This window comes from Lates calcarifer, unplaced genomic scaffold (genome assembly GCF_001640805.2).
Source record: "Lates calcarifer isolate ASB-BC8 unplaced genomic scaffold, TLL_Latcal_v3 _unitig_2433_quiver_855, whole genome shotgun sequence".
Lineage (NCBI taxonomy): Eukaryota > Metazoa > Chordata > Actinopteri > Centropomidae > Lates > Lates calcarifer.
Genome location: NW_026116214.1, coordinates 20,001 through 44,586, shown reverse-complemented (window position 1 = coordinate 44,586; position 24,586 = coordinate 20,001). Strand labels below are relative to the sequence as shown.

The 24,586-nt window shown below is 44.7% G+C and overlaps 3 protein-coding genes across 5 annotated transcripts in view; 1 reads left to right on the top strand and 2 right to left on the bottom strand.

Moving 5' to 3' along the window:
- Positions 1 to 1,518: 1,518 nt before the first annotated feature.
- On the bottom strand, positions 1,519 to 6,139 carry LOC108892784 (sialic acid-binding Ig-like lectin 16). The gene is made up of 6 exons (XM_018690503.2): positions 5,971 to 6,139; positions 5,060 to 5,458; positions 4,527 to 4,796; positions 4,280 to 4,373; positions 4,141 to 4,191; positions 1,519 to 1,898 (listed from the first exon to the last, which is right to left on the bottom strand). The coding sequence occupies exons 1-5, from the start codon at positions 6,020 to 6,022 to the stop codon at positions 4,158 to 4,160; spliced, it is 849 nt and encodes a 282-aa protein (XP_018546019.1). The 5' UTR covers positions 6,023 to 6,139; the 3' UTR covers positions 1,519 to 1,898; positions 4,141 to 4,157.
- A 1,905-nt stretch (positions 6,140 to 8,044) lies between these two features.
- On the bottom strand, positions 8,045 to 11,532 carry LOC108892785 (uncharacterized). Of its 3 annotated transcripts, XR_001962528.2 has the most exons (7): positions 11,371 to 11,532; positions 10,875 to 11,270; positions 10,196 to 10,465; positions 9,949 to 10,042; positions 9,810 to 9,860; positions 8,848 to 9,242; positions 8,045 to 8,368 (listed from the first exon to the last, which is right to left on the bottom strand). XR_001962528.2 is itself a non-coding variant. In XM_018690505.2 (6 exons), exons 1-5 carry the CDS (start codon positions 11,420 to 11,422, stop codon positions 9,827 to 9,829), a joined length of 846 nt encoding a protein of 281 aa, XP_018546021.1. In that variant the 5' UTR covers positions 11,423 to 11,532; the 3' UTR covers positions 8,045 to 9,242; positions 9,810 to 9,826. The 3 variants fall into 3 exon arrangements, 2 of the variants coding, with proteins under 2 accessions (XP_018546021.1, XP_018546022.1); XM_018690505.2 differs by having other exon boundaries at positions 8,045 to 9,242; XM_018690506.2 differs by lacking the exon at positions 8,848 to 9,242.
- A 2,209-nt stretch (positions 11,533 to 13,741) lies between these two features.
- LOC108892781 (thyroglobulin-like) overlaps positions 13,742 to 24,586 on the top strand; it is a 17,904-nt gene continuing 7,059 nt past the window's right edge. The window contains 28 exon segments of the mRNA XM_051068129.1: positions 13,742 to 13,756; positions 13,816 to 13,922; positions 14,018 to 14,115; positions 14,833 to 14,988; positions 15,325 to 15,484; positions 15,568 to 15,674; positions 15,765 to 15,908; positions 16,688 to 16,873; positions 16,991 to 17,493; positions 17,588 to 17,972; positions 18,098 to 18,136; positions 18,475 to 18,705; positions 18,848 to 18,952; positions 19,086 to 19,163; positions 19,391 to 19,491; positions 19,568 to 19,627; positions 19,629 to 19,800; positions 21,884 to 22,045; positions 22,138 to 22,326; positions 22,438 to 22,565; positions 22,883 to 23,033; positions 23,107 to 23,265; positions 23,346 to 23,489; positions 23,625 to 23,789; positions 23,876 to 23,980; positions 24,284 to 24,393; positions 24,543 to 24,572; positions 24,574 to 24,586. The exon segment at positions 24,574 to 24,586 is cut by the window's right edge and continues 63 nt beyond it. Coding sequence (XP_050924086.1) covers positions 13,742 to 13,756; positions 13,816 to 13,922; positions 14,018 to 14,115; positions 14,833 to 14,988; positions 15,325 to 15,484; positions 15,568 to 15,674; positions 15,765 to 15,908; positions 16,688 to 16,873; positions 16,991 to 17,493; positions 17,588 to 17,972; positions 18,098 to 18,136; positions 18,475 to 18,705; positions 18,848 to 18,952; positions 19,086 to 19,163; positions 19,391 to 19,491; positions 19,568 to 19,627; positions 19,629 to 19,800; positions 21,884 to 22,045; positions 22,138 to 22,326; positions 22,438 to 22,565; positions 22,883 to 23,033; positions 23,107 to 23,265; positions 23,346 to 23,489; positions 23,625 to 23,789; positions 23,876 to 23,980; positions 24,284 to 24,393; positions 24,543 to 24,572; positions 24,574 to 24,586 — 4,003 coding nt within the window.

Below are 24,586 nucleotides of genomic sequence, written 5' to 3'. Positions count from 1 at the left end.
CGTCTGGATGGATACAAACTTTTTGCTGAAAGTGGGTTAAAACAGTTCTAACTAAGGCCAACATGCAGAGCAGATGTCACAGTCTGTTTCTTCATGGTTTCATGGGATCTGTTGGGTCTCTCTCTGTAAATACCTATTTTAAAGAGTATGGTCTAGACCTGCTCTATATGAAAAGTGCCTTGAGATTACTGATGACTTTTGTTGTGATATGGCGCTATATAAATAACATATAATTGAATTGAATGGTTAGGGTTTTTTCCACATATGAACCTCAGACAATGTCCAGAGAATCACATCTGGACATTCTCCTGAAATGTCCTTTCACACATGGAGCCCTCAGTCAGAGACTGTCGGACTTGAAATCTTGAAAATTATTGAATATTTGGTAGTTTTGAGCATGCTTGAAGTTGTTAAAGAGATTTATATCAGAAAAAATATTGATGTATGATGATTTAATAACAGTTTTTTTGTGCATGTACATTTTAGCCACAAAGGTGTCCAGAGGGTGCAAAATGCATCAACAGAAAAGACATGTCAGAGTAAAAGACATTGGATTTCAAAAAAAATTGCTAAAAAGAAAAGTTCTTGCAAAAATTTATGCTACAAGCTGTAACACAGCCAAAATGATCAACAAATCAAATCCAAAAATATGTTTAGAAAATACAGAATATCTCACAGAATTGGCACCACACCTGGCAGACCAACCTCTTCACTGTCCATAAGACTGGACTTTGATAAACAGACAAGATGAGTTTTTCTCTTCTGACTGCAGTGGTGTGTCAGTCCATTTTATTGGTTTATCAAATTTACACCATTAAAACATTGGTTAGTCTAACTGTCCATCCTTGGTTCCACTCGTTAAAATACACTATCAACTTATTTGTCATATATCTCCTGGAAAGCACCTGGACTTTTCTCCTGCCAAGTTTCGCTTGCTGGGTCAGGTCTAAGCTGGCCCTGTCCTCATCTGACCTGTTCACTCTCTCTGTTATACACCATTATGTTCTAGTCTGTCCTGATTATACTTTTTTAAAAACAAAGTTATCTTTTACTTTTACACCATTATTTCTTAACTCTTCCTTGTATCATTTTTTTTTAAAAATTATGTATCTTTTTCCACACTTTAATAAGGATTATACAAAAGCATGCTTTATATGCGGTGATCACTAACATCTACTCTCACACAGTGACATTTGACACAGGTTTTCTTTTGAGTTACTTTGAATCAAACAGTAAATAATGACAATACCATTTCATCACAATATTCCTTTAAGATCATAAGCTTGCTGCAATATTCTCCTTTTTAAAGGCACTTTACTCTTTGCACATCACATAGCTGTTGGCTTCTTACACTACAACAGCATGTGTTTCCTTACATTAAACACATGGGGGTGTACTTTCTCCTGCCACTGGGGGGTGCTGTTGCCATGGGGGAGCGTGCTTCATCTGCAACAATGTGTAGTTGGGTGGTTTCCAAGCAGAACATTGTATTGTAACAAGAGAATCAGTGTTATTCACTTCACCTTTCAGTGGTTTAATGTTGAGGCTGATCTGCGTAAATATTCAAACCTCTGATAACAATGAAGCCAATTATTTTTTATTGTTATTAAATTACAGAGATACAAACAGGTAAAGTTAAAGATTCAGATCCATGACAGGTTTCTAAGGCTGCTCAGCTTCAGGAGGTAGAAAAGTTATAAACATCTCAAAGAACTGAAACTACTAACTGAAGCAAAAGAAGCTACATATGTGTGGTGTGTGGTAAATTAAATGGATCAATACAGTAACCAATCACCACAATCAGTATTAGAACAGATAGATTATAGATGGTAGCTGTGCTGTCAGACTGTCTGGTCTTGTTCTTCAGGTTGTCCGAGCTCCTCCATGAAGTCTGGAGACTGAAACATAAAACATAACTGACAGTTAAGCTAGCTGGTCTTAGAGAAGACCATTGTCAGACTAACAGGATAATTCAGTGTCAAATCAACTGATTTTAGAAAATGTTCCTGACTGACCATCTTGAATTTACTTCATACATCTTGTCAATTATGTCATTGTTACCAGCAACTAGTGAGTCAGATTCTCAGCTCATGTCTTCTTTAGTTTCTGAGATTAACCGACTTGGAAAATAAGCTCCCTGGTGCTGGTCCTATTGATATTAGACAGGCTGACTCAGTTGAGGCCTTTAAATCCAAACTAAAAACTCATCTTTATGCCTTAACTTTTAACTAGCACATTATTCTGGTTCCTATTTCAGGATACCATTTTGCCTTGGCGGGTTGGGTCAGTCTCAATGCATCAGTTAAGATTAATAGTTATTAAATGTTGTCCATGATGTCCTGCCGACGAGATTATTATTAACTGCCTTAATATCACTGCATCACTCTAACTGTGTGTTCTTCCCTCAAGCACATTACTGCCCAGGCTGTGCTTCTCTCTCTCTCTCTCTGCTACTGTCTCTCACTGCAGGGTTCTGCCTCCAGAGCTGGAGAGTTTCCTGCTGCTCCCATGATCCAGCTCAACCCATGATGCAACAATAATTAAACATTTATTAGTGTTATTGATAGTGTTAGTGCTATTAATGTACCATTGTTTGTCATTATTATTCCTTTAGCTGTAATAATAATTATTACTATTATTATTATTAATATTAATATTAATATTATTACTACTACTACTATTTACATTTTGACTTAGTCTGTGTATCTGCAATGTTGTCTTTCTCTTACCCCCATTCCCCCACCCCCCTCTCTTTCTGTCTAAACCCAACCGGTCGAGGCAGATGGCCGCCCACCTTGAGTCTGGTTCTGCTCGAGGTTTCTGCCTCTTAAAAGGAAGTGTTTCCTTGCCACAGTCGCCTAGTGCTGCTCATGGTGGGATCTGTTGGGTTTCTCTCTGTAAATTTTATAAGATAAAGAGTACGGTCTAGACCTGCTCTATATGTACAGAGCCTCCAGATAACTTCTGTTGTGAATTGGCGCTATATAAATAAAATTTGACTTGACTTGACTTGGTACAAAGTTGAGTAATGTCTGATTGAGCTTCTGTGTGAATAGAGCAGATCATTGTCAGGAGAGTTCACAGAGTGAGTGGACGTGTTGATGACGTTTTCTCTCCTGCAGCACTGATCTCCTTCATCCTCTACCTGAACCAAACAGAACATTCCCAGGAGGTGAGAACGAGTCTCACACTGATGTTCTCCGAGGTGTGCTGCATGTGTGAAATGGAGACTGTCCAGACCTGATATTCATTTGTGAAGGCATCAATCAATTTTCTTCGCTTATGTGGGGAAGGGTTGCGGTGGCAGCAGGCTAAGCAGACATCCCTCTCCCTAGCAATGTTTTCCAGCTCCTCCTGGGGGATCCCAAGGTATTCCCAGGCCAGATGAATGATCCCTCCAGCGAGCTTTGAGTCTATGCCTAGGTCTCCTCCCAGTTGGACATGCCTGGAAAACTCTAAAGGATGGTGCCCAGGAGGCATCCTAACCAGATGCCAGGACCACCTCAACTGTCTTCTTTCAATGTGAAGGACTAGCAGCTCTACTCTGAAGCTCCTCACCCTATCTCTAAGGCTGAGCTCCTATGAACGCATTTCAGCCACTTGTATCCGCAATCTCGTTCTTTCAGTCACTACCCAAAGCTCGTGACTATAGGGACGATTGGAATGTAGATCAACTGGTAAATCAAAAGCTTTGCCATCCAAATCTCATCCACACCGGGTGGATTTGAAGAAGAGGGACTCAGCAGATATCCTCTCTCCTGGGCCAACTGGGAATCTTAGAAAGGCCGTGAGGCTGCAGAAATGTTACTTGTACATCTCATTCCTCCTCTGATGTTGCATGAATGTTGTCTGAAGTGAGGTCAGGTAAACAAATCTTCTAAAAAAACATGTTTACCACACATCATACTCATTATCAGATCTGCTAATCAGCAGTTATGCGTGAGAGGCACTAAAGCTACAGTCAGCCACTGTTCTGCTTTTTATACTCAGGTCAGTAGCTGCTGCTGTTCACACCTGACCTGCTTTATTCACACTGATATGAGAAAGGTGTCTAATTTTCTCATCTTGTCTCGTATCCTCTGAGCTTATCAATAACCACTGATCAGCAGAATGTCAGGTATCAGAAACTCAGTGCCTCACCTGCAGTTTCATGTCTCTCAGTTCTTTGTTCCTGTTCTGCGAACACACGTCCTGTACAGACAAGAAGAAGAAGAGTTAGAGCTGCAAACAGCTGCTTCAACAGAATGAATAGTGTTTGGTTCTTGTGGGTAGAAATGACCTTTTGATGATGATGGACACCACTATGATGATGAGCACAGTGTGAGCAGTGAACAGAACCAGACGGACAGTGGTCAGGTAGTTGAGCTTGATTCCTGTAAAGAGGATTGTTATGAGAAACTGGGCTCTTTGTTAATAAGACGTGTCTGCAGCCAGAGAGGCTGGTCAGTGGAACAAACAGGAGATGAACATGAAACAGTTGTTGACAGTGAACAGGCCGATCAGAAAGACTGAAGTGAAGAACCAACCTTCCTCTGCTGCCTCCAAACGCAGCTCGTACGGCCGGGAGCGAGTCTTGCTGTTGGTCTTCAGACCGCAGGTGTAGTTCCCAGAATCCTCTGCGGTCAGAGGGCCGAGCTGGAGGGCGGGGCCAGACTCTGAGAGGGCGTGGTCATCTCTGAACCAGGTGACCTCCAGTTGGTGGAAAGAGCAGGATGAAATGCAGAGCAGTGTCTCTGTTTGACCCTCTCTGATCAGACTCTGGTTCCTGGAGCTGATTATTGTCATTTGAGGATCATCTGAAATGAGTTTTATTGTTAGTCTCTTTATAAATAAAATATGATTATAAATGTCCTTTTCATATTTTTAAATCCAGAATCTTTGATCCAGGTGACGCAGTTATTCAAAACTTTGTTCAGTTTTAAACTCATCATTTTCTGATCTCTAAGGTTTTACAGCACTTTGACCATAAATGCTGTTCAAACATTAATGTTTCTGTCAGTAGCAGTACTATGATTAGCAGCAGCAGCATGACTGTTGTCAGTTAACCACATGTTCTTACCAATGACTGTGACCTTCACTCCTGATGTTACAGTATGATGTCCTACAGTATAATTGACTTCCATCCTGAAGCGAAACGTTGCGTCGTCTTCCCTCTGTATGTCTCTGATCTGTAAAGTGCAGTTTCCCTTCTTGTCTCCCAGGTATTGGTAGCGAGGATTGTTGGTGTCTGACTCACTGTCGTACACAGACGGGGTGGATCCATGACAATACATGTCATGCTTGCACCAGACAACTCTGACGACCTCCAGTGGATATTGTTTTCCATCCAGAGTTTTGAAAGACCTGTTTGGTGTGAAGGTGCAGTGGAGGGTGATAGTCGATCTTTTCACAGCACAAACAGGACCTGGATAATTCACTGTTACATTACCTGGAAAGATCACTCTTTGACCCACAGCACCTGGAGAAACACAACAAGAGTTTCAGTCCTGCCGCTTCACAACTGCCATGTTTGATGTTTGAAAAGTTCTGGATTCAACAGTTTTGACGAAAGGAAGAAAAGTTCAGTTCAGTGTTTTTTTTCTTTGATCAAATTTTGATTTGAGGAACATAGATGCAAAAAATTTTGAAGATATGTTGAAAAGTTTTTAGATTTGAGCAGTTTGATGTGAAAAGAAATGATGGAAGCCATTAGACAAAAACATAAATATTATTAATTAATTGATTTGTCAATCAACTGAAACATATTTAGAAACTGTTAAAAATGTATTTTCAATCAAAAATTCCAGTTTCTCCCGTGTCTCAGATTTCCTGTTTTTCTCTATTTAATGTCACAGTGAACTGAAACTATGAGTTTTGAATTGTTGGTCATATAAAACAGAAATGTCACCTTGGACTGACAGATTATTCGATTGATGAAAGTAATGGTGAGTTACAGCTCTAATGAATGTACAGTCACAGTCCACGTCTTACCAGACAGCAGCAACAGGAAGCCCCACAGCATCCCTCTGTCCCAGAGCAACATCCTGACGTCTGGATGAGTGGATTTGACTTTGTCGGTGTTTAAAATGAGAGAATCAAACTACAGGAGTGGAGATGAAGACGCTGACTGACTGACTGAGGCTGAGCCTTTCTCTTTTTGGTTTTTTAAGTCATCTGGAAGTGTCTTCACTCTTCCTGTGAGAAATCTTATCTTGATCAGTGATCACTTTCCCTCACGTAACAGAGGGCACCCACAGATAAATGAAGCTGTGAAGTGAACATAAAGTCTGTCAGTCTGTCAGTCCACCACTCCTGTCAGTTAATTCTCATCTGGAGCCTTGTCCTTCAATTTTAAATTGGAACTCTGAGTTTTTTCCTTCTGCTGTTTTTTCAGTTCAGAGTGACTTTTATCTGAAAAAGGAGGAAGTTAAAATATTTCTGTTAATCTGATAAACTTGCATCAACATACAGGCCTGTTTGGTAACCAAGATAACAGCCAAAAACATTAAGACTCTGTAAAACGCCATTAATGTGCTGTTGTAATGTAGCTTCAGATCCTGACAGATACCTGGCTATGTCCATTAAAAAGAAGTGAGTGGCCTGACGTCATGGCTGTGTAAAGTATAACTGTCTGGTTTGAGTCAAATATTTAGTCTGGTTAAGACGTCAGGGAGGATCATGGGATGTCTACACCCCTCATGACACAACTGAGCTGTCAGCTGTTCAGCAGGATTTCATTTGTTAAAGTCTGATCTCATACCAATTATTTATTGTTCACTGCTGATGATGCTGTTGTTTACTGGTGATGTCGCTGTTTGCTGATGATGTTGTTGTTTACTGATGATGTCGCTGTTTGCTGATGATGTTGTTGTTTACTGATGATGTCGCTGTTTGCTGATGATGTTGTTGTTTGCTGATGATGTCGTTGTTTGCTGATGATGTTGTTGTTTACTGATGATGTCGCTGTTTGCTGATGATGCTGTTGTTTACTGGTGATGTCGCTGTTTGCTGATGATGTTGTTGTTTACTGATGATGTCGCTGTTTGCTGATGATGCTGTTGTTTGCTGATGATGTTGTTGTTTACTGATGATGTCGCTGTTTGCTGATGATGTTGTTGTTTACTGATGATGTTGTTATTTGCTGATGATGTTGTTGTTTACTGATGATGTTGTTGTTTGCTGATGATGTCGCTGTTTGCTGATGATGTTGTTGTTTGCTGATGATGTTGTTGTTTACTGATGATGTCGCTGTTTGCTGATGATGCTGTTGTTAAAAGACCATTGACTCAGTTGAGCTGTGGTGTCAGGGAGGTTAAAGAGACTAAACAGAAAAAGATCATCAGTTAGTGATTTGTTAGCTGCAGAGTTTAATTTGGAACTGGATCCAAAATGGAAGCAGTCATCAGATCCCATCCTTACTAGCTCACAGACCTGACAGTGGTTTCAGTGTTCTCATGTAAACCTCAGGAAGAAAGCAGCTGAGCTTCTGTTCTTTAAGGTGTGACAGGTTGTGTTTCCAGTAAACATGAGACAAAAACCTCAGCTGTTGATTTTTCTCTTCTTCTCCTCTACAGGACTTCTACTACACCGCTGCCATCACCCTCCTCTTCTTCATCTCCTCCATCATTTTTGCTGCAAACAACAACGGCACTGACCTGGAGAAAACTGCTGTGGTAAGACTCCTCCTCTCCTTCACTACCTCCTCCTCTCCTTCTTTCCTTCAGTAGCTTTCTTTTTTTCTTTCTTTCCTCCTTTACCAACTCCTTCCCTACCTCCACCTTTACTTCTTTTCATCTGTCTTTCCTTTCCTACCTTCTCTTTTCCTTCTCTGCCTCCTTCTTGTCCTCCCTGCTTCATTCCTAAACCAACGCAGCACTATATTTTCCACCATATTTTTGTAGTTGACTTGTCTGATTCATGAATCTATCCTGAACCACGTCACTAAAATGAGATCAGTCACTGACTCTGTCACTTACAATATTTCCTGGTTAAAACAAAAATCTTTTTACTGCTAATTTCTTAAAGACCAAGTTTTTCATTAGTGAGCAGCAGACGACTGAAAAAGTGATGTCAATTATTTTTATTATTTTTAAATTACAGAGAAACAAACAAGTGAAATATTCAGATCCAAGACTTCATGTTTTTAAGGCTGCACAGTTTCAGCAGGTAGAAATATTATAAACACTAACTGAAGCAAAAAGAAAAAACAAAAACAACAGACTGAACATTCTAATGTCACCAGCTACAGCTACTCAATACAGGAACCAGTCACCACTGATCAGTATTAGAGCAGATAGATTCCAGATGATAGTGATGGTGTCAGACAGTCTGACCTCGGTCTTCTGGGTCTCAGAGCTTCTCCATGAGGTCTGGAGGACTGACCGGTCAGCTAAACAGACGTAGAGACTTTATTAAACCAGTTCCATAAGTTATTACTTTGAACAGTTTATGCTTGAAGTTTTCAGGGATTGTTCTGCACTGTTGGACGTCTTTAACTTCTAAACTGATTGGCCTATAATCACATATTTACATGACAGTGTCTACCCTAAGAACAAGACGACCACCGGAAGGTTTTACATTAGTAATTCCACAAAATATAAAGTTGTTAACTTGAACCAAAGTGTTTATCAAGTTTATCAAATATCAAACACATCACAGCTGCTCTGAGACATGCACTGTAAACCTGAACCTTTCTAGACATCACCTGGTGGAGCTGTATGTGAGAACACAAACGTCTGAGTCAGTCGGACCGAGCGTTAAACAGACTTTATCCTGCCTGGTATAAAGGCAGTGTACTGTCTGATATAGAGCAGGTACTGATGACGCTCTGACCTCCTCCCCCCTCTATCTGCCGGCTCCACCCCTCACCTGAACCAAACTGAACATTTCCAGAGGGTGAGAACAAGTCTCGCACTGATGTTCTCCGACTGTGTGCTCAGGATTTGAAGAGGAGGGACTCGGCAGATATCCTCTCTGTGTAAATCTTACAGAGTCCATGAGGCTGAGGAAACTGTTGCTTGTACATGTTGTTCCTCCTCTGATGTTGCACAAATCTTGTCTGATGTGGTGTCAGATAAACACCAGTGCCACGCATCATAGGAGGAAGTGATGGTTAACAGGCTTGTTGATAATCTGGTCAGCAGTTATGTGTGAGAGGCAAAAACTGAAGCTACAGTCACACAGTGTTCTGCTGTTTTCAGCAGGCAGCAGACCTCCCAGTCTGTTTCCTCACAGTCAAGGAGGAACCACAGAACTGAACTGAACTGAACAAGAAGATAAAGACAGTTTTTTAGTTTTAAACTCACCAGTATAAACATCATGTCAGAACCTCTGATATGCACACTGTAAAAATAATCATTTAGACTGGAGTTCCTCTTAAAGTTCCCTGTGTGTTGGTGTGTGACAAGAAACTGTCACTTCCCTGTTCTGTTCAGGTCAAAAAGGTCAGGTCTGAAGTGAACCGTGAAGCTCGTTTAAGATTTTTGGGGCTTTTCTTTTTTTATTCATTTATTTTCCAAAATAAAAGCCCAGGATAATGTAGTCATTACTGAAGCTGTTTTCACATATGAACCTCAGACAATGTCCAGAGAATCAGGTCTGGACTTTCTCCTGAAACGTCCTTTCACACATGGAGCCCTCAGTCAGAGACTGTGGGACTCTGATTCAGATGAAGCCTGGATCCTGGTTAGAGCGTGCATTCACACATCACAAATAAACAGGTTCCTGTTTTCTATGCATCTTAATGAACTTGTCTTGTGTCTTGTATCCTCTGAGCTTATCAATAACCACTGATCAGCAGAATGTCAGGTATCAGAAACTCAGTGCCTCACCTGCAGTTTCATGTCTCTCAGTTCTTTGTTCCTGTTCTGCGAACACACGTCCTGTACAGACAAGAAGAAGAAGAGTTAGAGCTGCAAACAGCTGCTTCAACAGAATGAATAGTGTTTGGTTCTTGTGGGTAGAAATGACCTTTTGATGATGATGGACACCACTATGATGATGAGCACAGTGTGAGCAGTGAACAGAACCAGACGGACAGTGGTCAGGTAGTTGAGCTTGATTCCTGTAAAGAGGATTGTTATGAGAAACTGGGCTCTTTGTTAATAAGACGTGTCTGCAGCCAGAGAGGCTGGTCAGTGGAACAAACAGGAGATGAACATGATCCAGTTGTTGACAGTGAACAGGCCGATCAGAAAGACTGAAGTGAAGAACCAACCTTCCTCTGCTGCCTCCAAACGCAGCTCGTACGGCCGGGAGCGAGTCTTGCTGTTGGTCTTCAGACCGCAGGTGTAGTTCCCAGAATCCTCTGCGGTCAGAGGGCCGAGCTGGAGGGCGGGGCCAGACTCTGAGAGGGCGTGGTCATCTCTGAACCAGGTGACCTCCAGTTGGTGGAAAGAGCAGGATGAAATGCAGAGCAGTGTCTCTGTTTGACCCTCTCTGATCAGACTCTGGTTCCTGGAGCTGATTATTGTCATTTGAGGATCATCTGAAATGAGTTTTATTGTTAGTTTCTTTATAAATAAAATATGATTATAAATGTCCTTTTCATATTTTTAAATCCAGAATCTTTGATCCAGGTGACGCAGTTATTCAAAACTTTGTTCAGTTTTAAACTCATCATTTTCTGATCTCTAAGGTTTTACAGCACTTTGACCATAAATGCTGTTCAAACATTAATGTTGTCAGTAGCAGTAGTGATGTTGGTATCAGTACCAACACCAACCTCAGTTTCTGTGTGTAAAACTAACATATAATATAATATTTATTAATACATGAAAGTAATGATCTTGTGCCATAGAAATAAAACTGACCTGACTTGATGACAGCTATCATCATCATCATTATCAGTAGTAACAGCATGGTTATCATTGTTAGTTTCACCACATTTTTCTTACCAATGACTGTGACCTTCACTCCTGATGTTACAGTATGATGTCCTGCAGAATGATTGGTCTCCATCCTGAAGCGAAACGTTGCGTTGTCTTCCCTCCGTATGTCTCTGATCTGTAAAGTGCAGTTTCCCTTCTTGTCTCCCAGGTATTGGTAGCGAGGGTTGTTGGTGTCTGACTCACTGTCGTACACAGACGGGGTGGATCCCTGACAAATTTCATGATTCTTGCACCAGACAACTTTGATGATCCTCAGTGGATATTCTCTTCCATCTTTAATGAAAGACTTGTGTGGTGTGAAGGTGCAGTGGAGGGTGACAGTCGATCCTTTCACAGCACAAACAGGACCTGGATAATTCACTGTTACATTACCTGGAAAGATCACTCTTTGACCCACAGCACCTGGAGAAACACAACACCGTGATGACAACTCATATCTCCAGCATTAAAATGAGAGTTTGAGTCCTGCAGTCTCACGTCTCTGACACAGTCCATGTCTTACCAGACAGCAGCAACAGGAAGCCCCACAGCATCCCTCTGTCCCAGAGCAACATCCTGACGTCTGGATGAGTGGATTTGACTTTGTCGGTGTTTAAAATGAGAGAATCAAACTACAGGAGTGGAGATGAAGACACTGACTGACTGACTGACTGACTGAGGCGGTTCCTTAAATGTCTGTGTGGTCATTTTCTTACTTCTTCTTTTTTGATTTTCAAGAAGAAATTTTTAGCCGTTTACAGAAAGTGTTTAAACTCTTCCCATGTGACGCCTCACAGGAAACTGTGGTATCAAACACTCACACTGTGAGAAGAACAAAACTGTTATCAGCTAGTAAAAGTAAAATGGCAGTGTCAGTCAGTCAGTTAAATCCTGTCCAGACTCTGTTAGGACTCTGAGGATTATTTTTGATTCAGAGCTCTGTGTGCGTATGGAGCAGGTGAAATTATTAGTACATTATTTGTCCTGCTGAATGTGTGTTAAAGGCTGTGGGTTAAACTTACGTCTAGAACAAGGAGGTAAGTTTCTGAGGAGCACAGTGCAGATTTCATTCTACTGTAAATGTCCCATCAGTGTGGAAACATGCAGCATGTTTCACCTGGTCCACAGGTGAAACAGCTTCAGTGCTCTGGAGTAAAAATAACAAGCGTCACACTGAACGCTGCCCCTCGTCATCTGTGTTTCAGAGATCCTCTTGTCCAATCAGAGGGCTTCACGGCTCGCTGTCCGCCTCCTGAGCTGTGTTCAAGGACTCCTGGTTCCAGTAGGACGGAGAGACGAGGACTGAGAAGAGGAGGAAGAGGAGGGATGAAGGTGAGTTGTTTGGTCCTCTTCACGGTGACTCAGCAGGTCTGCAGCTTTATAAAGAGGCAGAGATGCTCAGTCTGTCACCACGGAGACAATGGCCTGGCTGCTCCACATCACCTGCCTCCTGGTCTGCTGCCGAGGCTGCTGCAGGGCAAAGCTTCAGGTAAACACACCTGAACCCACCTGTCTGTCTACCTGTCACCACTGTCTGTTCTGTATGTTTATCTTTTCCTTTTGGTCAAAGTTTGATGTTTTTCTTCATTTCCATCATCAGTAGAACTGAATGAGTGTTTGTATATCAGCACTTAGGGCTGATTTTTTTCCCATATTGATCGATCTTGATATTTCTATGTTATCTGCGAGTTTGAAGAGTTTCCTGACAATGACTGAAGCTTAAAGAAACCAGAACATGTTTTATCTGCCTTAACCGAACATTAGAAATGAACTTGTCTGCTAAAAATGTAAATAAAACTAAAACCTGTGACTCTGATCACAGATTCCTCTGATAGGACCTTCTATGTAGAGGAGCAGATTAGTCAGTCAGCAGTTTGTGTAAAGTGTTTCCTGTCTGGGAGTTCATACAGTCCAGAACTTTCATCAGTTTCCTGAACACATCTTTCTCGGCTGAGCCTCATCATGTCTTTAACTGAGAAGCAGGAAACTGTGATTGTTAGATTCACACGATTGCGTTTCATTTGGAGCAGCGGACACAAAAGACGACAGGACTGTTAGCTGTTAGCCCTGTTAGCTGTTAGCTGTTAGCCCTGTTAGCTGTAAGCTGTAAGCCCTGTTAGGACTCGGTGTGGACGGACAAACAGCATCTTCATCCTCTCTGTGTGGTCTCTGGGATGAAACTTTTTCTGCTGATTATAAAGACTTGTGTTTCTATCTTTGTTGGTACCAACCAGTGACATGCTTTTCAAACCGTCTTCATCTGGACTTTGTCACTTTTCAGGAACCAAACCACTTCCATATAATCATCGTGCTAATAAAAATACCTTGAGCCTATCGTCATAAATTTTATCACGATCCCAGACTGAGATCGTTTTATCGCCCAGCCCAGCACTGTAACGTTTTAGTGCAGTTTAGTAACTTTACAGGCATCTGACACAATCATCACCTGAGATGTGAAGAAAACACAGTGAGATGATAAAAAAATCAGACTCCTGTTCATAGTTCAGTAATAATAACACACTGCAGAGCGTTAAATCCTGCGTGGCTGCTGACAGTCCTGATCTCACTGGACGGCAGTAGAGGAAACCAAACTTTAACGTGGTTCAGGAGTGGTTAACCTGTCACCACTGAGGAGGTCAGGGTATGAAGACACAAGTGTGAGGAAACAAGTTGTGCAACACGATGATTTGTTCTCCTTCCTCCTCCTTTTCTATCACACTTCTCTGTTTCTGTCAGGTTTACAGTGAAGTGAGCTAACATCACTATTTACTGATGATGCAGTTGTTTACGAGACCATTCACTCAGGTGTCAGAGAGACACTAAAGAAACTAAACTGATGAGTTAAACTGGATCCAAACTGGAAGCAGCCGTCAGAACCCGTCCTCACTGGTTCCATGGACCTGAGAGCGGTTTGTTGATGTCACTGTTTGCTGATGATGCTGTTGTGTATCTATAATGTTTTCCAGAGTATCAGCTGGAGTCAGAGACCCTGAGCCGATGTGAGTTGCTAAGGGGCGTGGCTGTTGCCAGGCAACAAGGTGGCATCCCTCACTGTACAGAGGATGGCAGGTTCAGGTATCTGTAGCCTTCACTTTCTGTTTCTTTATCTGTGTCAAAGAATTATTTCCACTCAGACGATTTGAATGTGGTGTGTGTGTGTGTGTGTGTAGACCTGTGCAGTGCAGTGGGCGGGGTCAGGAGTGTTGGTGTGTCGACGGTGAAGGTCAGGAGGTCGTCGGGACTCGGACCAACAGCTCTGCTCCTCACTGTGAGAAACACATTTAATGATCAGATGTTTTTATTTGTTTATGTAAATTCTCCTCCTCTGTGGTTTTTAATTCTGTTTTTGTTTGCCAGGTGTATAGAGTATGATATTTTTATATGCCTACACTCTTTATGCTCGGGACAGATTTGGTCCCATTGACTCCCATTATAACCACATATTTTTGATATACTGTAATCCTGACATATTAGAATGCTTTTCCCATGAATACCTGATAAATCTAAGCCTCGACCTTCAAAATACAGGGAAACAGGTTTTAGGTGTGATGACGCCAGGGGCAGCAGAATTTCACACTAAGTTTCAATGGAGGCCTGGTTTTCTTACCTTGCACAATGCATGGCAATAAACACACCACAAAAATGGTCTTGGTGTTTTGGGAAGAGTGAAGTGTGGGGTGAATGTGGTTGAGAATGTATTTTTGTTATCAATTATTTTATGTTTTTCCCATTGAAAAAAATCAGGGGTTAAATCTAATAAAAACGTTATATCTATGGTTAGGTCTGAAGTCGTTGAAAAGAAGAAAAATATTTTTATGACACTTTTATGAGAGGGGCTGTTCTGGGACCTAAAGGGTAAAAAGTGTAACTTCAGTTTTAAGGGGCATCAGGGGTTTCCTTCAGAGACCTGATACTTTATGTCAGTCACTATGGTTCAGTCAGATGCTGAACTCCATCTGAATCTATATATATAATCTGTCTGCAGGTCCGTCTCCCTGCCAGCTGCAGTCGGTCCTGCGTTGTTCTCCTTCAGGCCTCTTTGAGTCAGTTCAGTGTGACTCCAGCAGGGGGCAGTGTTGGTGTGTGGATCAGGACGGCATGGAGCTCTACGGGACCCGACAGGCCGGGAGACCTCATCGCTGTACGTACGCTGTCGACACTACTGACAGCTGCACTGCTGATACTGCTACTGTAGAAACTACATGTAGAGCTGTAGGAGGAAGCTTATTGTGTATAAACGTGAAGGTGTGTTTTTACTGCTCAGACCTGACCTGTTTAATGTCGGTGAATCAGATACCAAACACTGATACTGCTGACTGTGTTGGTTTCACGTGAGGAAGGTTCGGCCTCGTCATCGCAGACAGATCTGATGTTTATTCACTCAGTCTGTTTGACAACAACAAACACAAACCGGTAGATTTATCTCCACCTTCCTGAGATCATCAGAGTGACCGACTCGTTGACCTTTGACCTGCAGGTCCTGGCAGCTGCGAGGTGAGGGAGAGGCGGCTCCTCCACGGCTCCGGCTCTCCGTCTCCTCCTCAGTGTGCAGCAGACGGCAGCTTCCTCCCTGTTCAGTGTAAATTCATCAACGTGACCGACAGAGCAGAGCTGGACCTGCTGCACGCTTTCAACAGGTACGCTCACCTGAGCAGCACACCTGTCTGTCTGTGCATCTGTGTGTGTTTCAGTGTGTAAATCTGTGCGTGTGTTGTCTCAGGTTCCCAGAAGCCTTTGAGACATTCAGCAGCTTCAGGAAGTTTTTCCCGATGGTTTCCTCGTACTGTTTCTGCTCAGACAGCCGAGGCCGAGAGCTGGAGAACACAGGTACACACACGCTCACAGGCTGGTCTGTCACCATGACGATGACCATGATGATGATGATGATGATGATGAAGGTATGTGCTCCTCGTCCAGGTGTGGAGCTCCTCCTGTCCGAGGTGTACGACTCTGCGTTCTCCGGTCTTCGGTCCGGTCGCTCCTTCTCTCAGACCAACATCTACAGAGTCCTGCAGAGGAGGATGCTGGGAGTCCGCCTCGCCCTCACCGGACACTTCAGATGTAAACTCAGCTGAATCACACTGAACCAGAACAAACTGAAACTGGTTTAAACTGGTCTGTGTGTGAACAGATGGAGAGTGATGTTGAACTTGATCTGTTAGATTTTAACACCTGGTCTGAGACCAGCTCCTAAACTTCAGATAAGAGGCAGAGGATTTGATTTCCACATGTAAACCTGGTTTAGACCAGTTTTATCTTGTCTATACATAACTCTGTTTGACTCTGTTTAACTCTGTTTGACTCTGTTTGACTCTGTTTAACTCTGTTTGACTCTGTTTGACTCTGTTTAACTCTGTTTGACTCTGTTTAACTCTGTTTGACTCTGTTTGACTCTGTTTAACTCTGTTTGACTCTGTTTAACTCTGTTTAACTCTCTTTGACTCTGTTTAACCCTGTTTAACTCTGTTTAACTCTGTTTAACCCTGTTTGACTCTGTTTAACTCTGTTTAACTCTCTTTGACTCTGTTTAACTGTTTAACTCTATTTAACTCTGTTTAACTCTGTTTAACTCTGTTTGACTCTGTTTAACTCTGTTTAACTCTGTTTGATTCTGTTTAACTCTGTTTGACTCTGTTTGACTCTGTTTAACTCTGTTTAACTCTGTTTAACTCTGTTTGATTCTGTTTGACTCTGTTTCCTTCATTCACGACGCAAAAGCTCCGAAAAATCTAAATGTCATCACTTTAATATTTACGTTCTGTGTGGGAGTAAAAAGAGCTTTAAGCTGTTTAAACTAGAGGAAACTGGTCTGAAGTGGTTTGACCTCCTCTCTGTCTCAGGTCCGTCTCCCTGTGAGGAGGAGCAGCGGGCGGCGACAGAGGCGTCCAGTGTTTTCGTCCCGTCCTGTGAGAGCGGAGGAGCCTTCACCTCCAGACAGTGTCAGCGGGGGGGGCAGTGCTGGTGTGTCGACCCCACGGGAAGAGAGCTTCCTGGGACACGACAGCACGGAGACTCCCTGGTCTGCAGTGAGTCCTGGATCTGAGGACAGAAACTCCTCCACATTCTGTACTTTAGCTTCTTTTATCTCTTTTCAGTTTATCCATCACATTTCATTTCATCTCTCCTTCCTCCTCCGCCTCCAGGTTCAGGTCTGGACTGTCCCTCTCAGCGTCGTCTGGCTCTGTCCCAGCTCTTCTCTGGTCCTGTTGACCCTCCTCTCCTCAGATCCTCCTCTGGCAGATCTTCGGCCTCCTGTCTCTCCCTCCTCCGGCCTCTCAGGGACGTCCTGCCGGCGGAGGCAGATCCGACCTCCTTCCTGTCTCGCCTGGTCGAAGTCCTCCACGGTCTGTTCCCCTCGGTGGGCGGGGCTCTGCAGGCTCTGTCTCGCTCCTCCCCCCGTCGCCTCCAGGAGAACCTGTTCGGAGGGAAGTTCCTGAAGAACGCCGCCGCCTTTAACCTGAGCGGGGCGGTGGGAGCTCGAGGAGCTCTGGGTCTGGAGCAACTCTCCTCTCAGACGATCATCCTCCAGAAGAACCGGGACCTGGTCCAGTCCGTCAGCAGGGCCCTGGAGGACCCGGGCTTCCTGTCCGCCCTCCAACACACACTGACGGGGCTCAGCAGCTCACACTCCACCTCAGTGGATCAGGTCAGAGTGAGGAGAGGTCAGAGGTCAAACATCTAGCTCACAGTGTTGGATCAGAGCTGCGTCATTGTCTTCATCACGCTCTTGTTGTTTTCAGGTCCTGACTCCGCTGCTTCGCTCCTGCTCTGCTGAGGAGGACGAGGACGAGGCGGCCATCTTTGTCCCCAGCTGCACGTCCAGCGGTGCTTTCCAGGAGGTCCAGTGTCAGGGGGCAGAGTGCTGGTGTGTGGATCCTCAGGGTCTGGAGGTGGCGGGGTCGCGGACCTCCGGTCGTCGGCCTCGCTGTCCGTCCCGCTGCGAGAGGGAGCGAGCGACGGCGCTGAGGGTGAAGGGAAACATGGCGGCCGGAGCTGAGATCCACGTCCCCGTGTGCTCGGAGGACGGAGACTTCCTGCCGCTGCAGTGCGTCGGCTCACGCTGCTTCTGTGTCGACGCAGAGGGAAAAACAATGACCACCGTACCAACAGGGGGCGCCATCACCTGTAAGACACCTGTACTGATAAACAGGCTCATGACATGTTTATGTTTTTAAAATAAAGCTCAGGAACAGGAGAGAGCTGGAGAGAACATCTCTGTTCCAGTGGTAACGTTCTGTGTCGTGTTTCAGGTCCAGAGAGACGAACACAGAAGCTCCAGGCCTCCACAGGTCAGTTCAGATCGATTTATCACCTGCAGTAGATTTGGGTCCCAGGCTGGAGAAGCAGCTGTGGACGAGGTCTTCAACACAAATAACAACAACAACATCAGTTTAAGTGTTTAATGTTTGATCTGATTGAGAACTTTTTAGTTTTACTTTCTGTTTCAAAGGCTTTGTTTCAGAGGATTGTTGTTGGACGATCATTTCTTCTTGGAATAAAGATTTAATTGTTAGTCTCACCAACAGAATCTGATGCTAACCCGTTAGCCTCACTGACAGTCTGATGCTAACCTGTTAGTCTGATGCTAACCCGTTAGCCTCACTGACAGTCTGATGCTAACCTGCAGGTGGCTGCTCTCAGGTGTTGTCTGAGGTCACAGCGTTCAGAGAGCAGGTGAGGAGCGTCGTCGCTCTCTCGAACTCCTCTCACCTTCCTCTGGGATACGGGTTCCTCCTGGCTGAAGGTCTGCGTCTGACCCCAGAGGAGCTTCAGATCAGCCAATCAGACGAGGAGATGCTGCTTTCTGATTGGCTGCTGAGCCGATCCAACACTGCTCTGCGATTGGCTGCGTTCTCCAGTGAGTCAATGATGATGATGATGATGGTGACGGTGATGATGGTGATAATGATGATGATGATGATGATGGTGATGGTGATGATGATGATGATGATGATGGTGATGATGATGATGATGATGATGATGATGATGATGTTTTCCAGCCGTCCAGATGTTCCTGCCTCCTCGGCGTCGGTCGTATCAGCCGTTCACTCCACAGTGTGACGCTGATGGAAACTGGCTGCACACACAGTGTTACCACAGCACAGGTCACACACACACACACACACACACACACACAGTTATACTCCTGTACTTGGTGGAAAGTAACTGAGTACATTTACTCAGTTATGAGGAACTTAGTTAAACACTCCTGATGTTTCTGTGTGTGTGTGTGTTCAGGTCAGTGTTGGTGTGTTGATGAAGATGGACAGTACGTCTCTGACTCTCTGACCAGCCGCTCACTCAGCCCGCCCCAGTGTAAGACAACACACACACACACACACACACACACACACACACACACACTTGCTTCATCCCAACACTCTGAGGACTCTGAGAACAGCTCTGAGGTTAAAGTGTGAACCTGTGAATGTGTTTGACAGGAAGTGCTGAGAGACAGATTTAACACGAGTCTGAACAACGAGAAAAATACTGACTGATGAAAATGATCAGATGTTCAGAGATGAAACGTTTGTTTCCTGCAGGTCTGACTCGCTGTCAGAGAGCTCAGGCTCACACTCTGCTCTCTGGTTGGACGAAAGGCTCTGACATCACCACCTCACCTTACCACCCAACCTGTGAGGAGGTGCGGACACACCGAGTCCTTAAATATTTCAGGATGAATACGTGTTTTGATATTAAAGAATAACTCTTTGTTTCAGGACGGTCGTTTCTCTGTGCTGCAGACAGGAGGCGCTGCAGGCTGGTGTGTCAATCCCTCAGACTGGAGAGACCATCCAGACGGCAACACGGAGCGCCGCAGGACAGCTGACATGTACACACACACACACACACACACACACACACACACACACACACACACACACACACACCCCGTTTGAGTTCCAGCCACAGTGCCCTGCAGCAAGGCAGCGGCCCTCAGAGGTAACAGCAGGTTAAACAGGTGATTCCAGATCAAACACCAGAGACGAAGTGAAGTCGACCTGAGCTGATGAGCTGAAGGCAACACGAGGTTAAACAGGACCGGACCCCCCCCCCGAGATATTTCAGCTTCAGTTCTGTACAGAGGGAGGAAGTGGAAATGTGTCGGCCATCTTTGTTTCCAGTCACTGGTCTGAAGATGAAATGAGTCACATGACAAGCTGCTGACAAAGACGTTTATTGATCTGGAACATGGAACAAACAGTTTGCTTATGAACTAGTTTCATTGGTTCTCACAAGTCATACACTGTGGTGACATCAGCACCGATGTCATCATAGTCTTCATCCAATCCCTGAGCTTCGTCAACATGTTGAGCCATCTCCATGGAAACGGCCAGTGGGCGTCCTGCTGGAGAGTCAGGACAGAACACCACGTTAGACCAGAACAACTGAACTCTGCTACGCTGATGATACTCCACTGTTCATCTCAGCCCTGACACTCACCTGACAGGTAGCTCAGGATGGACCAAAGCCCCACCTGAAACTAAAGGGCTGAGGATGTGTTCCCTAAACCTCTGCAGCTGTTTCCCCACATCTGCTGCCTCTGCACCAGGAGACGAGTGTGTGAGTGGTTCTTACCTGTTGTCATGTTTCTGTGGACTGACACCATCAGGAGGGTGGAGATGCAGAACGGAATCAAGACCACTAAATGACAGGTCGGTCTGATCCAAGAGAAGGGAAGCAAGACGGAGATGACTGAAGACACAGACGGACAGACAGTCAGTCAGACGGACAGACAGAGTAAATGTATTTGTATTATTATTGTCAGTATTATTAGTGTCAGTGTTTTCTCTTCCATCAGCTCACCTGCAGAAACAGTCAGTGCAGACAGCAGCAGCACAGACACACCTGCAACAGGAGGACAGAGTTATAGAAACACTTAGCTAATGCTTGGGAGTGGTCCTCACTAAGCTCTGTGGTTTCAGCCATGACTTGATGAGTCACTGACCACAGAACGACGGTTCTGTTTATACCCGATCGAAATGAAGGTGGTAGAAATGATCAGGACCTTTTGAAATGTGCAATTGTTTTTTCTTTAAAACCATAGAAATAGTCCTTTAATATTAAACTAATCTCTGTTTGTCTCTAATGGATTTTGTATTACGCCACGTTCTCTCTCGCTGATCAGTTGATCACGAGTCATGTCCAGTAAACAGAAGGTGTTCCTGCAAAGGTTTGGTCATTTTGCTGCCTGTCTTAGTGAGTGAGTGAGTGAGTGAGTGAGTGTGAGTGAGTGAGTGTTGGAGGTCAGTGTTTCACTCACCGAGGAGGAGCAGAGAGACGGACGGAGTCTTCATGTTGTCTGGATGACGACTGAATGTCAGTCTGAGCGGCAGAGCAGCGCCTTCAGTTTCACTTCCTGTTAATGACCTCAGCTCTGATCATCATGTATCTATAACACCCCAGACTCTCAGCAGCCATTTTGCTTTAGAATGAACCATCGAATAACGTGGAAATATCTATGGAGACGTCCACCTTCAGCTGTGAGTCTGAGTCTGTCCCACACTCTGCTGTTTGGTTCCACTCTTTACCTGTGAGGACGAAAACGTCTCATCACAAACATACAGAAGCTGTCAGATCACTTCCTGTTGTCTTTGACCTGCAGCGCTCAGCTGAGGCTGTTTTCACAGCCACAGCTTCTTCCTTCATCGTCATGCTTATATTAAATATGGAGGTTCAGTGGTTCGAACCTGCCTACTTCCCAAACCTCAACACAGCTGACCAATCACAGAAGGAGGGGCTATGATGTCACACTGAATCAGAATCAGACTTTATTGCCAAGTAAGTTTGCACATACAAGGAATTTGTATTTGAACACACCATCTGATACCAATGATGCATTCAAGGTCTGAGCTGATCAGAAGGAGGTAAAGAAGAGAAATTTGACCAATGAGACGCTTTAAACACAATGACACTGAACATGACAACACACACACACACACACACACACTCTCTCTCTCTCTCTCTGCTGTCGGTGAGGCGTTCACTGTCACACCTCACTCTGTAAACTGATACATTTTCTGTGGTGTGTTCAGGTCCCAGCTGGTGTGAGCTTCAGGGTCTCCAGTGTCGCCCCGACGGCTCCTTTGTCCCACTGCAGTGTGATGTCACTTCCTGTTGGTGTGTCTCTGTGGACGGACAGGAAGTGGGCGGGACCAGGACGCCCCGACAGACGGGACGGACGCCGTCATGTGATCGTAGGTCGTTTTCGTCTCCTGGGGTCAGAGGCGGGTCGTTTTCATGACTGAGGCTCCTGATTGGTCGACATGTTTGTCCCCTTCCTCTCCAGGTCCCCTCTGTCCCGACCCTGTCGTTACCCACGGTGCACTGCTCTGCCGCCCGGCCACTGATGGTCGTCAGAACTGTGATCTCGTGTGTCACCGTGGTTACCAGAACTCACTTCCTGTCAGCAGCTTCCTGTGTGAGACTGAGAGTCGGCGATGGGACGGAGACAGACCGCTGAGTGCAGCCTGTCAGAGTACGACCTCCGACCTTTTAAAGGATCATTCTGCTGTTTTTAAAGGCAACGAATCTAAACACTGCGTGTGTGTGTGTGTGTGTGTGTGTGTGTGTGTGTGTGTGTGTTCAGTCTCTCAGCCTCTACAGTCGGTGTCGTTCTCTCAGCTCTGGTCATTGGCGTCGTCCTGTTCTCAGATCAGCAGTTTACAGTCGCTGTTGTTCAGCTCCATGACCAGCAGGGGGCTCTGCTCTGCACAGGTAAACACCTCACCTGCCTGTACCACCTGACCCTGAGGAGTTCCTGTGTTTATGGAGTTTATTATTTACACCATTCAGAAGCTAAAGTCCAGCAGGAAGAGAAGGAAACAATGAAGAGTTAATTCTGAGATACTAAATAGAAGCGTAAAAATATAGAATGCAAACAATCACATTGTATGTATGTGTTATTATTATTATTTATTCTAATGTTTGTTATTATTATTTACAATATATTCAGATCATCGACTCCTGTGTCTTTGTTCTCCAGCTTCAGAAACTGGTTCCAGGTGAAAATGTTTAAACTGTTTTTCTCGTAGCTTCCGTCGTCGCGTCGCTCCGTGTCGCTGTGCGACGACTCGTCAGTGCGTCTGCAGTGTGACGGCGACGAGTCGCTGAAGTTAACGGTGAAATGGAGCGCCGCCCTCTCTGACCTCCCGACCTCTGACCTCCCTGACCTCCATGACATCAGTGAGTAGAGACAGAGTTCATCCTGTTGATCGTCTGGAGACGTTTCTGCTTCTTCATGTTGTTTTTAAATCAGGTCTGTTCCTGAACCAGTCCAGACTCCTGGAAGGAGTTCAGGGACTTCTGGGTAATATCCGGTCCTCGCTCACCTCAGAGCCCAAACTGGTTTCTGTGATGATGCCAAGCTTCGGCTGTTCCCGTGGTTACCGCCTGGCTGGTGACGGCGACGGCTGCGGTGAGTCCGTCTGTGGTTCAGAGGTTTGATCCTGGGATCAGATCAGTCCGTGGTTTCATCTGTCTCTGTCGTTTCTCCAGTCGTTTGTCCTGCTGGGAGTTTGTCCAGAGAGGGGGCGTGTCTCCTCTGTCCTCAGGGAACCTATCAGAATGAAGAGGGGCGGGACTTCTGCAACAGGTGTCCCAGAGGTTCCTCACCTGCCGGAGCCTCGTCTGTCGATCAGTGTGAGTCCATCAAAAATAAGACGTCACATGTTCAACAGTCGATTCATCTTCATTCAATCAGAAAGAAAGAAAGAAAGAAATGATTCACCTGTGATTCACCTGTCTGTGGCTCACCTGTCTCTCTCTGTCTCTCAGGTGTGACTGAGTGTCAGAGGCGGGGTCTGCGGTGTTCAGAGCGAGGCGACTTCCTGTCAGCGCAGCCTGACTTCCTGTCCGGCAGGTGGAGGTGTGTCAGCAGTGAGGGGGCGGAGCTTGAGTGGACCAGCAGCGACAGAGCTCTGACTGATGAGGAGTGCTCAGGTAAAGACTCAGCAGCCAATCAGAGCGCAGCTGCTGTCATTTCAGCATGACATACTTTGTAATGTGTGTGTGTGTGTGTGTTGAAGTCCTCAGCAGGTTTCAGGCTGTTCCTGGATCAGATCTGATTGTTGGAGCTGAAGACACTGACGTCCTGCAGACGATGACCTCTGACCTCAGAACCTGTGTCCAAGGTGACACACACACACACACACACACACACACACACACACTCACTCACACTCTCAGGTGCAGGTTACTCGTGTTGTTGAGTTTTTTAAATTCGAGTTTTGCTTCTTTTTTTTAATCACCACATTTTTTCCTGAATCAATTTTTAACTGATTATTTACCCTGAACTCTTGTAATAACATTTAGCAGTTAGCCTGTTAGCTTGTTAGCCTGTTAGCATGTTAGCCTGTTAGCATCGGCATGTTTCTGATAAAACACCTGAAGAACTTTTTGAAAGTAACTCGTTCTGTTTTGTTGTTTTTAATCAGCGTGTGCAGCGGAGCCGTCCTGCCACCATGTGGCGCTGTTCAACAGACAGACTCAGTGTGAACTGTACAGCACACACACACTGAACACACACTGCAACACCTCCCAGCAGGTACACACACACACACACACACAAACAGCCTGACTGATGAAAACACCTGAGTTAATTACTTTAAATAATGTTAATATTTCAATCAAGACTTCATTCATTTAACTGTGTGTGTGTGTGGTGTGTGTGTGTGTGTGTGTGTGACTCTTCAGACCAGGGGGTTTCTGGGTAATCCTCAGGCCTGAGCTCTTTGATT